At 42.9% G+C, this 14,878-nt stretch overlaps 1 protein-coding gene across 5 annotated transcripts in view; it reads right to left on the reverse strand.

Moving 5' to 3' along the window:
- Positions 1-14,878, reverse strand: part of arid4b (AT-rich interaction domain 4B) — a 60,019-nt gene that overhangs the window by 32,697 nt on the left and 12,444 nt on the right. For all 5 annotated transcript variants that reach the window (XM_072677452.1, XM_072677454.1, XM_072677453.1 and 2 more), the window contains exons 3-4: positions 4,004-4,114; positions 126-191 (exon numbers count right to left, since the gene is read on the reverse strand). In XM_072677452.1, the coding sequence (XP_072533553.1) occupies positions 126-191; positions 4,004-4,114 (177 nt within the window). The remainder of the gene's footprint in view (positions 1-125; positions 192-4,003; positions 4,115-14,878) is intronic.

A 14,878-nucleotide genomic window follows, 5' to 3' on the forward strand; every position in this document is an offset into this window, starting at 1 on the left:
CACCTCCATCTGAACTGGCCATTCACCAAAAGGGAGTCTATGGATTTATCCTACCTTAAGCTTGCATATAATGCAAAGTGTCCCTGCCCTGGACTAAGCAGAGAGACTATGCTTTCTGCTCTTACCTTCAGAGTTCCTCTGATGTGCTCATCGTGCACCTCAGCAGTGGAGGAGTCTGGTTTGAAGGTCACCTGAAAAAGAGGCCAGATTGGAGGGAGGGGGGGGTGAGTGAGTCAGTGAGCAAGAAAAGTAAATACAGAACATCTGAAATGCTAGGCAACTATCGATCTCTCGCTACTCTCACTACTGTGAATGCTGCTGTGAAGGATTACAGTACTCCTCTGCTCTAATTCAGATATACTCCAATTCACTTATGCTGTAGAAAGTGGCTCATTCGTTTAACCCCCCAAAAAAGCATCCACTCAAATGAATCATCTAAATGATTTGATTCAGTATTGTTATCAGTTGAATCAGTAACATGATTTTTTTTTTTTTTTTTTTTAGAAGTGATGCTTTTTACAGATCCAGGTCCAAACAGCAATCAAACAAGCCTATGAAATGACCTCGTTGAGGCACCTTGGTGAGGAACAATTTAAACCAGGGGCCAATCATTGCATTTTTTAAATGGATCAGGTATCTGCTTTTAGCACTTCCATCAACTTTAGGTTTAAAACAAGACAAAAGCACCTCTTTAGGTTTGCTGTAGCAGCACTGGTTATAGTGGGACTAGTCCTACTCTCTGCAGAGCCTCTTGTAGTGCTTAATCAGTCGCAGATGGGGGGGCAAGTATAGAGAAGAAGAGACGGAAAGTGGGAGAGCAAGCCAGAGAGAGACAGGCAAATGATGCAGCAGTGGTAGAAACATAAGAATCTAATTACGTTGCTGAGCGGGGTCTCTGCTCTACCAAACAGCTGCTTAATCACATTTCCATGTCTATATATGATGTGAATTAGAAACTCAGAGAGAGAGAGAGAGAGAGAGAGAGAGAGAGAGAGAGAGAGAGCAAACAGAAGGCGAACATGCCATTTCACATGCTTTGTGTATGGCTCTAGCTGTCGGAAAACACAGAATGCATGACCCACTATATGTCCAAAAACAGACGTGCAAAGGCACACATCCACACAGCTTGTCCAGTTCCTGTTGAGATGCACTGCCAATAGAATAGGACTAATAGTAGGGTAATCAACATTACCCTACTGGCACCATGCCTAATGCCAGGCGTAGGCTAGAGGAGTATAAAGCCCCCCCAGCATTGAGCTGTGGAACAGCAGACCTTTGTTCTCTGGAATTGGGAAAATTGGGACATTCTGACCTCATGAACGCTCCTGTTGCCGAATGCAATCAAATCCTCACAGCGATGCTCTGAAAAATCTAGTAGAAAGCCTATCCCAGACAGTAGAGCCAGTTACTCAAACGGCCTCTGCTTCTGTGCAGTGTGTGCATACTGCATGTGTCCACACTAGGACTGACCAGGGTGGAGCGTTTGTACGGACACAGATTTTTATTTCATACATTCAACAGTTTCTAAGTGTTTTAAAGTGTGTTTTTGTTTGTTTTTTAACTTTCGGATCTGAATTTGCCAAATTTGCACACAATTTGGACAGACATTCGACAGGTCTCTAGCAGAACTGGTTCTCTATCAAGTCTTCACCCTCCCAGAGTCCGGAGCATTGCATGTGATCGGGGGAGAATATGTATGGGTTAAGCATTTGGTGATCCAAATTGGGGAGACAATAAAAATGATGTACATAGAATATAGACTATATTGCCAGGAGTATTCGCTTCCTGCCTTCACACGCATATAAACTTCACATTCCCATGACATCCTATTCTTAATCCATAGGGTTTAATATGATGTTGGGCCACACTGAAGTAGGAAGAGAAGGCCTGGTTCGCAGTCTTTGCTGTAATTCATCCCAAAGGTGTTCTACCAGGCCAGTCAAGTTCTTCTACACCAAACTCGCTCATCCATGTCTTTTTGGACATGGGCTTTGTGCACTGGTGCGCAGTCATGTTGGAACAGGAACGGGCCATCCCCAAACTGTTCCCGCAAAGTTGGGAGCATGAAATTGGCCAAAATCTCTTGGTATTCTGAAGCATTAAGAGTTCCTTTCACTGAAACGAAGGAGCCAAACCAAACTCCTGAAAGACAACCCCACACCATTATCCCTCCTCCACCAAACTTGGTACAGTGCAGTCAGACAAGTACCGTTCTCCTGGCAACCGCCAAACCCAGACTCGTCCATCGGATTGCAAGATGGAGAAGCACGATTAGTCACTCCAGAGAACACGTCTCCAGCGGCGGCGTGCTTTACAGGGAGACCACTGACAGCTGACTGTGGAGATTGTTAAGAGCACCAAGTTCCTTGGTGTCCACCTAGCGGAGAACCTCACCTGGTCCCTGAACACCAGCTCTACAGCCAAGAAAGCCCAGCAGCGTCTCTACTTCCTCCGAAAGCTAAGAAAGGCCCGTCTCCCTCCATCCTCACCCTCTTCTATAGGGGGACCACAGAGAGCATCCTAAGCAGCTGCATCACTGCCTGGTTTGGGACCTGCACAGCCTCTGACCGCAAGACCCTCCAACGCATTGTGAGGACAGCTGAGAGGATCATCGGAGTCTCTCTCGCCTCCGTTATGGACATTTACACTGCCCGCTGCATCCGCAAAGCAACCAGCATTATGGATGACTCCACCCACCCTTCACACAGACTGTTCTCCCTCCTGCCATCAGGAAGAAGGTACCGCAGCATCCGGTCCAACACGACCAGACTCTGCAACAGCTTCTTCCCCCAAGCCATCAGACTCCTCAACACAACTCAACTTCTGACCTGATGTCTTTTCTCTCTCTCTCTCTCTCTCTCTCTCTGTCTGTCTGTGTGTGTGTACGGTGTCTATGTTGCACCATGGTCCTGGAGGAACGTTGTTTCGTTTCACTGTGTACTCTGTATGTAGTTGAAATGACAATAAAACCCACTTGACTTGACTTGGATTATTTAGTAGTGGGGAGAATTCATGACTGGACTTGTTGCACAGGTGGCATCCAATCACGGTACCACGCTGGAATTCACTGAGCTCCGGAGAGCAGCCCATTCTTTTACAAATGTTTGTAGAAGCAGTCTAGATGCATGCCCAGGCGCTTGGTTTTCTACACCTGTGGCCATGGAACTGATTGGAACACCTGAACTCAATGTTCTGAATGGGTCAACTCGGACATAAAACTGCTTGACATAATCTGCTTATGCAACCTTTATTTTGTACAACATAAAAACACTATACACTAACAACCTCTCAACTACTTGTGGTATGTGGTATCTAGTTTGTGGTATGAGCTTTGCACATGAGGTTAAGGCACAAAACCGTGATAAATTGCCAAGGCTGTTGAAGTGTGGATAGATTTGACTCCTCATGTTAAGCTGTTTAAACCATCAAGTTACCCACAATTCTAGACTGGGCCATGCCTAACCAATCTTCAGCTGTTCAGGGGCATGCGCTCCTTGACTGTTTGACTGTAAGAAAATCACCGTGTGATTTAATGCAGCGATACAGGCTGATCTACCAGTTCATCCTGTACTGCTCCACTGGAAGTGAGCAGGTGGCTTCTGTCAGCTGAGCATTCTATAAAGTGATCAGCTTCCTCATATCAGAGCTGTCTGTTCGACCCAATATAAAAACAAACCATTCAAAAAAATCCTTTCATTTTACATTTCACACACACACACACAGGACCTCTGTATCAGCTGATAGAATATGCCAGCCAATAAAGAGCAGTTCATCTCCAACACACACACACGCTTCACTACTTCTCTGAAAAGCATGAATTCTCTAAGGCAATCTCTCTGTAGTTCCAGGCGCATAATTATCACATAATTCCAGCTGCAGGTGGTTTAAGAATCACAGCTGAAAGATCTCTTTGGTGTTTGTCAGAAGGAAAACTACAGTCCAACCACTTAGTCTGACCCTGCATTTTCAAGCAGATCTTTAAAGCAATGGTGCAATGGCTTACCTTGGCCTTGACGAGTCTCTTGGCAGTCTTGATCTTAGCTTCACAGAAAGCCCCACGGTACTTGGCACTCACGTCAGTGCCCACAGTTAGGTAGGGGGGCTCCTCTAGGGTCTGTGGGTAAGGAAAGCAAGAAGTGAGAATGTGAGCGATAAGCACAAATGGGATTATATGGCTACATACTGAAGGAATGCAATGCAATAGACTCCCAAACCATGGACAGCACTTAAGTGAACCTTTGTTGTGATGTGGTGTGGTTAAGTACACTATATTGTGTCAACAACAAGAGCATGAGTGAGGTCAGAACGTTGGATGATCACCACCTCACCACCACATCATCCCTAATTCATCCCAAATATATTGGATGGAGCACCATCATTCCAGAGAACACAGTTCCACTGCTCCACAGCTCAATGCTGGGGGCTTTATACCCCCTCTACATCACACCAGACATCAGGCATGGTCTATTGGCAGTACTTCTCTACAGGGACTAGACAAGCTATGCATGTGTGCATTTGCACATCTGTGTCAGCAATGGGTGCAACTTTAAGTAGCTGAATGCATTTATTAGAAGGGGTGTCCACAAACATTTGGTCATATAGTGTATATGGGCATGCATTTCCAAAAGGCCAGCTATACAGGGGAAGGGAAATCCTCCTTAATATTCATTCTGGAGCATTTCTATTGGTCCATTTCCATTCCATTGTTCCAGATACAAGGTTTTATAAGCACTAGTCCAGAACACCGGACCAATAAGCGGAGTGAACATTCTCGCATGGCTTCTGATGTTCAGTATGAATGAGTACAGAAACTAGTCAACTGATTCAGACCAGAGAGAACGAACGACAGGTGTAAAAACACCCCAAGACTGGGACGTTTCAGTACCTTTCACACTGAGGAAACCGCATTTTCAAGAGCATCGCAGGTCTGTAAGCATCCGCTAAGCCTCACTGCTACAACAGTGGCATTACAGCAACTAGCTAAACATCTGGAGAACCAATCCTTGGAATGTCCACGTATGGACGACCTGTTCAGAGTTATGCTCCTGATCAGTCAGCCAATCAGTCAGTCGAACCAGCAAAGAGCGCCGCACGACTCCGCATGCTGCCCCAAAAAGGAACAGGTTGCTATGGATACAAACTATGAAGATATATCAGAGAGGTGCCATAAACCGCTTTGAAAGAGGTCTCCTGATTCAACAGCTACTAGAAAAACCAGACGGAGGAAGAGTAGTCAATCGATATGCTGGCAGTGTCTGCTTACGCCGGTGAAAGGAGGGATGCTTGCTGAAGGGTTTTGTCAAATCTCTGACCAAAGCAGCAGACCGTTCAAAAGGTGACTACAAATTACTGCAGGCTGCACCAACTGTTAACGCCCGAATTTCCACCGAGGCGCACACACACACACACACACACACAACGCCCTATTAGCCAAACTTTCAACAGCAAAGACACAGTGCTGGGGTGCACAGATGGTGGCAGATGCGTCATTCATCCATAAATGGGGAAAACGCTATTATCCTAACGTAAGATCCGATTTGAGGGATTCTCAAAAAACCAAACTCAGTATTGATTTTTAATTAAAGCAGAATTATGTGAAAAAGGGCAATGCTTGCTCCTGGGCTCCCATTTCTGTCAGGACGTGGACTTTGCGCTTTACGGCAGCACTCGCATTTTACAAGTGTGAAAGTGTGAAAGTATTTGGACTGAGGCGGTAAAGTAACACTGCAGGATTTTACACCAATAAGAGTACGGGTATGCAGTATTACACGGTTCTCGGGAGCGTTGTACGTCTTGTTGTACGAGAGGGGTTTATTTTCTTCAATTTATTTTTAATTTTTACCCTAAATTAGCACAATTACAATTACCCAACCTGTATGTATTCTCTTAAATGATCTTAAATAAGATATAACAAGCTGGAAGGAACAGCATTACTGTTTTGTTGAGTAACTGCACATTTGAAAGGTTTCAGAGCTTTTAATAATAATAATAATAATAATAATAATAATACAAACTGCCACAATGCAGCCACTACACATGCAAGTACGGACACCTAACCTGGCTAAGCTTCACCAAACAGCTTTTTAACTGGTTTAAAGTCACATTTCAGAGCAGAAAAGTGTGTGTGTGTGATGAAAATGCTTAAATAGGCTTAAAGGTTCTTCACCTTCACACATTCTCACAAATACAAAACTGGTTCTTAACCAAAAGTGGAACCAAAAGTGTGTTCTTCTATGGCCCCGCTTAAAGAACCCTGTGCAGCACCTTTATTTTCAGTAGTGCCCAGAAAACACCTTGGATTCACACTTGTGTAACAACATGTGGTCACGTTCCGCCTCGGACTCCTTCTTAATGTGGCTTGAGTGAGCTAATCAAGAAAACGCAAGTACATGCAAGGTGTGTGGATGAGCGTGGGCATGGGTTCACTACGCAAAAGGACAGCTCGAAACATCCAGGTAGACATCTGTCATTTCCGAACACCCCGAAAAATGAAAACACATCTAAAAAGGTAAATCAGTAGAACAGGACATTAGACCACTCTTCCCTGGTCATCAGATACGGAGATAAGGGTATGACACATATCTCTTTAGGCTCTTTAGGGGAACACTGGTTTACGTTGCTAATAAATCTCTCTCCCCCCTTCCTAACGGTCAGCCGAGGGCCCTTCGGCTACTATAAGGAAGGAAGGAAGCAAATTGGGCCACCACTCCTACCTCGGGAGACCCCCACGAGGGCAGATCAGATGCTTTGATTTCCCAATAACAGTTCAACACAGCGGCAATTTTGGTGAAGGGGCAGGCCTTCTGCTGACCTCTTCACAAGGTGTAAGTGATCTCAGTATATTTAAGAGCGCATTGATTTGCGAAGTGAGATGATCTGGATATCTAATAATTCCCATGTACATACAGCATCTGCCCATGATGCAGAAATGCTTGCAAAACACAGAACCTTGGATTATAATTCAATTATATTATATATATATATATATATATATATATATATATATATATATATATATATATATATATATATATATATATATATATATATAAAATTTGCTGCCAAGGCACAGAAGAAGTAGATTTGTCAGAGGAAGGATGGACGGTCCTCATCGTGGGCTTGTCTGTTAAATTATTCATCACACCTTATGCAATGTAGTAAAAATCAGTTCTTCATTCGCGCTGTGCAGCAGAGGCAGAGAACATGCTGTGTATCAGGTCACATTTCTGTGTGATTGGCAGAGCAGTATAAACATTACTACTTGTAAACAGTCTAATTCAATCTCTGAAAAAGTCCGATGTTTAAGATCCGTGTTTGCCGTTTAACAGATTACCTGTAGGCTAGGCTAGTAATGGTCATGGCTGCTGCAGTAGCACGAACTGGAAAACAGCCCAGAAGCTGTTTGGACTCCACAATACGGCATGAATGTTACATTTTCCAGTGTTGACCTAATAGAAACCATTAGCATGCCAAGTGTCCTGGTTCTAAAAGGCTACATTGAGCAAGGCAGGAATGTACTGCGAGCAAACGCAGCAGGGATGTGATGTCGTATGGTTAACGTTACCGCTTGGGGTGAAGAATAACCCGCTGGCTCGTTTCGGCAGGCAATGAACGTAATGTAAACACTGTGTATTGTGATGGTGTCTTGTGAGCTCTTTGGCAAATCGCACTCCTGCTTTCCCTGGGCAACCCTGGGGTGTGCATACACTAAGAACAGCTGCGACTAGGGCCGGTTGAAACAGTAGAGAATCTCTGGGCCAAAATCTTTGATCAGCCTAAAAAAACAAAAAAAAAAACAAAAGAAATACATGAATGTAAACATCTGCTACATCAGCTACATCTACTCTGAACACCACCCAGCATTTTATCTCCATGCAAGGACAAAACTACAAAACTGATCCTACAACAAATATAGTCAGAGTTACCACAATTTAGTGTGGCAGGAATTAAAAGCTTAGTACCTTAGGTCACATGGATCCACAGAAGTAGACGTCTGTGGAAGTTTAGATTTCACCGGTTCACCGGTTGCATCTAGTCAGTGTGTTTGGTTTGACAGTGGGTGAAGAAGCAAACGAAGACTGGGGATGTAATTCTGATATCTCCATGTTTGCAGCAGCTCCCCCTGAAGCTGACGTGACATGGCCAGGAAAACTCCCACTAAAACCTACCAGACCGCTCTGTCTTTAGAATGAATATTAGGCTTTTGCAGGGATGTTTGCGCAGCACACTGATAGCATTTATTACAATATTTTCGCCGCCCCTTCCCGCTCAGAAAGACTACTGCTGTCAACTGAAATGAAAAAATCTTAAGGACTGCTGCTTTAAAGTGCTATTTCGACCTTTTTTTTTTTTTTTTTTTTTAAAGTAAATTATGGCTATGTTTATATTACAAGTCTCACTAATTAACTGTGATTTTGTTTTGTGGCTGAGATTAAATTTGGATATCTTGACGGGTCGCATTCATAAGACCCAGTTCACCTGACATGAAAGGACATCTGGTAATTTTCTGGGACTAGTATCTGGACTGAATCCTGATATGCATTTACACTTAGTACTCAAATGCATCTCCGGTTAGTCAGACTGAAATCCGATCACTGTGCGGGATGGAATATGCAAATTTGTTTGTTTGTTTGTTAGTTTAAGTTGCACCGGGAGGAGTTTTGGTTGTCGAGTAAGTCTCAAAACGGATGCATTTACAGTGCTTTGAGAGATCGGATTTTGATCTGGTTTAAATGAGTCTTGGGTGTGTTTACACTTGCAGGTTTATGTGGCTTGGCCTTGGGATCCAGATCCAGGGGTCTAAGTGACCTGTATCTGTGATGTGAATGAATCTGGCCCGGAAACAGCATGCACACGTACACTGTTGGCGGATTACCACAGCACTAAGTGCATGTGTACAAGCAAAAGAAACAGTAAGCAAGAAGCACTTATGAAAGTGACAAATAAGACATGTCCACACAGCCCTGGGAAAACCCCCCAAAAACCTCAGATCTGGGTCACATAGGGCAAAAATGAAAGAAAAAAAAAAAATATCTGTCTAATGTGAATGTGCCTGAACACTGCTTTTAATATTGCTACTGAAAAAGACAGTGGTGATGTGCAATGTCTAGCTTTCCAGCCAAGCACTACTCTGTTGTATGCTAATCTTCTCTTCTCCTAATGCTTAAAAGCAATCCACTGAGCCACCGATCAGCACAAGCCCTCTCAGTGTGTCTGAAGACAGGAAAAGCTCTGCCAAAGTGGACAGCACTGAGCCAGCGCTCCTTCCCTCCTCCTTCTGGTGGCACTCTGCCCAACAGATCTTCACCAGGCATGGGGCAGATGTTCATTAACATTACATAAACAGCCATGATGACCTGGGGCCGGTCTCATGGAGCAGAATTTTCATCGTGCATTGCCAGTGAACTTGGATTAAAGTTCAACCTAACCCCAAATCTTCTGCCTCACGAGGTGGGTCGGCTTTGGGATCATGAACAGCTAGTGGTCCAGAAGCTTGGCTCTGACAGGAGGATGTTGACTGCAAGCTGTCTTGAAGATCACTTTACAGCAGAGGAAGCAAAACATGAATGTAAATATGCCATCAGATGTCAATCATCCAGCGGCAAACAAACACACACTCTGTATACAAATGAACTGTGTGGTCAGTGGTTCTTTACCACTGTTAGGGACCCTTTATGTCTATGCAAATCTCCTGTCTACGGTACAGGACTAGCATTACCGCAGGAGTGATAATACATAGTACATTAATCAGACTGGAGGGGGAAAAATAGAAAAAGAAAAATTACTATAAGTATATAACTATAATTTACAGTCCATTTTTCTCAACTGCTTTTTCAAAACAACCAGAAGCACTCAGCAAAATTACACTACTCTTCTAACTGTAAGTTCCTAGATACCAGGAGTAGAGTGCACAAAATGCAAGCTAGCTAGCTACAGTCATTTAAAAAAATTAGGACCCCAAGAAAACCTCACTAAGCAGTGCTGAGAATGGCCCACCATGGTCCTGTGGAGTCCTGACCATTGACAAACAGGGTGGATGGTCACTGAGATTGAAATGGAAGTCCCTAAAATCTTCCAGCCTGAAATGGGCAACAAGCCATTGATTGCCATGGCTCTGGGACTCCTGCCAATCACAGTCAGAGCCATTATCTACAAACCAATAAAACCTAGCAACAGTGGTGAACCCTCCCAGGAGTAGACATCCTACCAAGCTTTCACCGAGAACACACTGATAACTCATCCAGAAGATCTCAAAAGTACGTAGCCAGACATCTAAAGACCTGCAGGCTGCATTTGCCTCAGTTAAGGTCAATTCAGATCTCCACAATAAGAAAAGACACTGGGCATCCATGGGAGAGAGTTGAAGGCTGGTGAGTTGTGGACTAAGGAGTCAAAGGTGGAACTTCCTAAAAGACAAAGCTCAAGCACAGTTGGGTTATGCAGCAGGACAGTGATCCAAAGCAAACAAGCAAGTCCATGTCGAAGTGGCACAAAGGAAACAAAATGAAGGTTTTGGAGGTGACCATGTCAAAGTCCTGAGGGTGGTGGACCTTTAACAGGAAAGAAAATTCAGAGACTACATATAAACCAAGTTAATAGATGGTGCAGTGTTCACAAGATTACAATTGTGAGGTGGGGAATCTGTGCACATTCTGTCCCTACTGTCCTCACTTTCAACATTCCTGAGAGAATAACCATCAGACCATCTGATCTAAAAAGGTCTGGGCACCAGACACAGCTACCAGCAATTAACAAGCCCAAGAGGATGCTCTCTTCACTAACCTCCTATCCGGGCCAGTAGATTGACCATCAATGCAATAACTCAGGTCCTGACACTCAGGCTTGATTGTATCTGAGCATTAAGTCATGTGATAGCTGAGTCTTCTCTGGTTGTGAAAAGCTGCATGGAATACAGTAACCCACCAGATATGAAATTCCTCCGTTAGCACGATCACAGGTGGAAAGTACAGGCATGGGAACATCGTTTTTTGGTTCCACAACAAGCCATTTGTGCATTTGGCACAAGGACTCTTATTGGTGTAGTCACCCAGACCAGTCACCCAGACCAGGAATCGAACCCCTGTCTCCCACGTGGTGTGGTAGCTCACTGGCAGGCAGTGGTGTTATCTGTTGCGCCACACCAACCACATTGTTCACATTTGATTTAGGGTGTTTTGGTTTCACAGCAGTTTAGGAACTTCACTTCAGATTACATACATTATATGGCCAAAAGTATTGGGACATCTGTTTGATCATTTCTTCTGAAATCAAAGGTATTAAGAAATAATTTTTTTAGCATGTTGTATGATCACCACCACCATTCCACAGAACACAGTTCTTCCACTGCACCAGGGAAGAGGGCTCAATACCCCATTAGGCATTAGGGTGCCAATAGGTTCATGTTTATCTGCTCCAAAGAGTCCTGTTTTATTGGCAAGTAGTGAAAGTAGCTGAATGCGTTCATTAGAAGGGGCGTTTATTCCTCGTCTTCCCTGGCATGTAATACAATCACAAATTATACTTAAACATGGGATCATGATAAAAAGGGCCAACATTGTACATTTTGCATTTTACACCCTCTGCCAAGTTTCCCTGCTTTAATGCACCACAGACCGTCCAAACTCGCACAATCATTTGATCCTTTTCCAACCACTTTGTATGCCTAAAAATGAAACAGCAAGTTTCCTTTAAGTCTATTATACAGTACTCAGCCCTGGCAGCCTGTTAAAAAAACAAAAACACTCAATTATGTCAAAAAAACAAACTCCTTCCTTCTGAACGTCACTGGAGGACTGCAAGGCCTGCAGTAACAACGCTCATCAATTCCAAGGTGGACTCTACTGCTGGAGGCTTAGCAGGCAGTCATATGTAAATGGGTCAAATGCTTGTTCATTGTATTGACATGACAACCCTGAGGAGCTCGAAAACAGCCTGCTATTAGAGCTCAGCCTCCATTTATAGACTCCGACACACATATGGCATATGAGTTTTTTTTTTTTTTTTTAAACCTTCAGAAAAAAGGTTCCTCACACCCTCACGTCTCTTTTAAAAACATGGTTCTTCATGGAAGCAAAACTGGTTCTTCTATGGCATCAATCAAAGAACCATTTGAAGCCCCCTGTGAAGAGAGCATTTTCAAGAGTGGCTGTGGGCTGCGGCGCCCTACACTTGGCATGGATTGGTTTGCAGAGGGGTGTGTGTCTGACATGAGATGTTCAGCTACTCCGCACTCTCAGAAGTGTTTTTGTGGCGCTGAGCACATCAGACGCACTAGCAAATGAAGCTGGGGAGGACTCCACCACTGTACTGGGTGAGCTTGTTGGACGAGTGCCCAGAATTATTAAAAATAATAATAAATACTACGCTAAAAACGCTGCTTCTTTCGAAGGCACTGTGTACCTTTAGTTTCTTTTTTCCTCAGGTGGCATTGCTCTCCCGTCCCATCATATCCTCTCTCTCTTTCGCTCACATGCTCTCTGATGCTAACTTTTGACTCCTCATTGGCAAAAACCTGGACATATGATACAGGGGTTATAGTTTTTTATATATATATATATATATATATATATATATATATATATATATATATATATATATATATATATATACATACACACACACATATATATACACACATACATACACACACACACACACACACACACGTTTCAACATATTGCAATACTGTAAACAAGATAATATTATTTTTTAATCTAGAAAACGGTCCCAGTTCAGAGCAGTAGGGTGTGAAAACAGTACAGCACAATCACTGTCTGCCACCTAGGGCTGCAACTAACGACTATTTTAATAATCGATGAATCGGTCGATTATTTTTGCGATTAATCGATGAATCCGATTAAAAATACATTTCCATGTCTTTATTTAAAAATAGAAGATTGAATAACAGAGCAAATAAGTGTGTACAATAGTTCAATAATAAGAGATGAATAAATAAATTTAATAATAAATTATAAATTATTAAATTAAATCAAATTAATAAAATGTATAAATAAATAAAAAAGAGAAAAGAAATGATGTAAACACTGCACTGGATTGGAGGGAGGAGGGAGACAGGATGAATTGCCTTTAGTTTGTATGTAGTTTCTTCACTCAGACTTAAAACATAAAGCTTAATCATTATTTACCACCATTGTGTTCAAGTTACATATTTTTATAAAGCACATTTAAACACTGCTTAAGCAAATTACACAGATAATAAAAGTCACACACCCACACACACACACACACACTTACACACTCCATCACTGTCATTGTCCAGTTAACAAGCAGAAAACAGCATGTGCCGTGCTGTGCCGTGCTGGTTCTCATAGTATAAGTGCGCCGTTCTGTTTCCTCACTTGCAAACGGATCAAACTCAGGATACTGCAGTGACTGTGCAACACACTTTTGAGGATTTAAGCCAAACCTTCTTTTCTGCATCGGTCAGGTTTCTTTTTTTTTTTTTATATATTAATATATTTACTTCTTGATAAACTCATTTTGAAGATTACGCCTATGCTCCGTCTGCTCCATTCAACTCGCTGTTATTTATTTATTTTCTCCAGCGTAGACAAAGCGCCGCAGGTGACGCAAGCAGATATGACAAGGAGAGTAACACAAATCGTTCGTAACTATAATTAAACACTTTTAATAGTCGATTATTATTGATCCGTTGTTGCAGCCCTACCGCCATGTGCTTTTGCACCATAGTTAGGTAAAGGTGCACGTATTTGTCACTGCACTATGTACAGCGAAATGTGTCCACCACATTACACCCACCTGTGGTAGTGAACACACACACACACACACACACACACACACACACACACACAAACTAGGGGCAGTGAGTACATACAGCCAACTCCAGCACTCGGGGAGCAGAGAGGGTAAAGGGCCTTGCTCAAGCCCGGGAATCGAACCCACAACCCTGTCATCATCAATAGCCCGGCGCTCTAACCGCTGGGCCACCACTGGGCAATGACAATATTTTATTGTATGATTATGAATTTTGTTCTCGTCAAACAGAACATGTTTTAAGAGCAAATCGTGGAGATCACCATCATCATCATCATCATCATCATCAATGCTTGAAGATCACAGACCAACTGAGCAACATTTCATTACAAAAAGCTTAATTAGTGCGGTCATATTAGATGAAGTGCTGCACATGAATACATGTAAAAAGTAAGAGGGACTATTTGATTAGTAGTTTTTTAGAATCTGCAAAAAAAAAAAAAAAAAAGTTTGCATGGCACTATATTGAGATAAATATGTTTGTATTGTGAAAATTGTCATCTCATTTTTAACATATGGCCCTACCTGCTGTTTTACCCAAATCGCAAATCGCTGTATTGTGATATTGTGAAGTCATTTGTAATCAGGACTAACCTGATCGTGGTTGAATACTGTCTATTAATATTTCCATGTTGAGCTTATGAAAGCATTCCGCATGATTTAAGTACAGTAGATAAGACAGTAAGCTTTACATTGCCTCAATCCAACACTCAAACTAAACATGCTGGTCAAGAGCAGGCGACAACACAACATGAACCACAAGCAAGAACCACGAACCAAGACCTCAGGTGTGTACTGCAAAACACACCCATCACTCAGAGACATGCAGTGCCTTCCACAGCTGTTTAACTCCCTCGCTTCCTATCTGACTGAACGAACGGTTCCTCTTCACACTACAATATGAACAATGCTGCACAGATAACCCTCCCGCCACGATATCTGACAAAGCAGGTCGAAAGTTCTTCCTCTGGAACATCCAGTCACACTCGAATACCAATCAGGGAAACTGCCAGGAGTGTGAGAAGCAATGCGAGCCACGCTCTGCTCTGCTTCAGAAGCGCAGCTCTCCAGATTTACACCCAGG

This window comes from Salminus brasiliensis, chromosome 4, assembly GCF_030463535.1.
Source record: "Salminus brasiliensis chromosome 4, fSalBra1.hap2, whole genome shotgun sequence".
Classification (NCBI taxonomy): domain Eukaryota; kingdom Metazoa; phylum Chordata; class Actinopteri; order Characiformes; family Bryconidae; genus Salminus; species Salminus brasiliensis.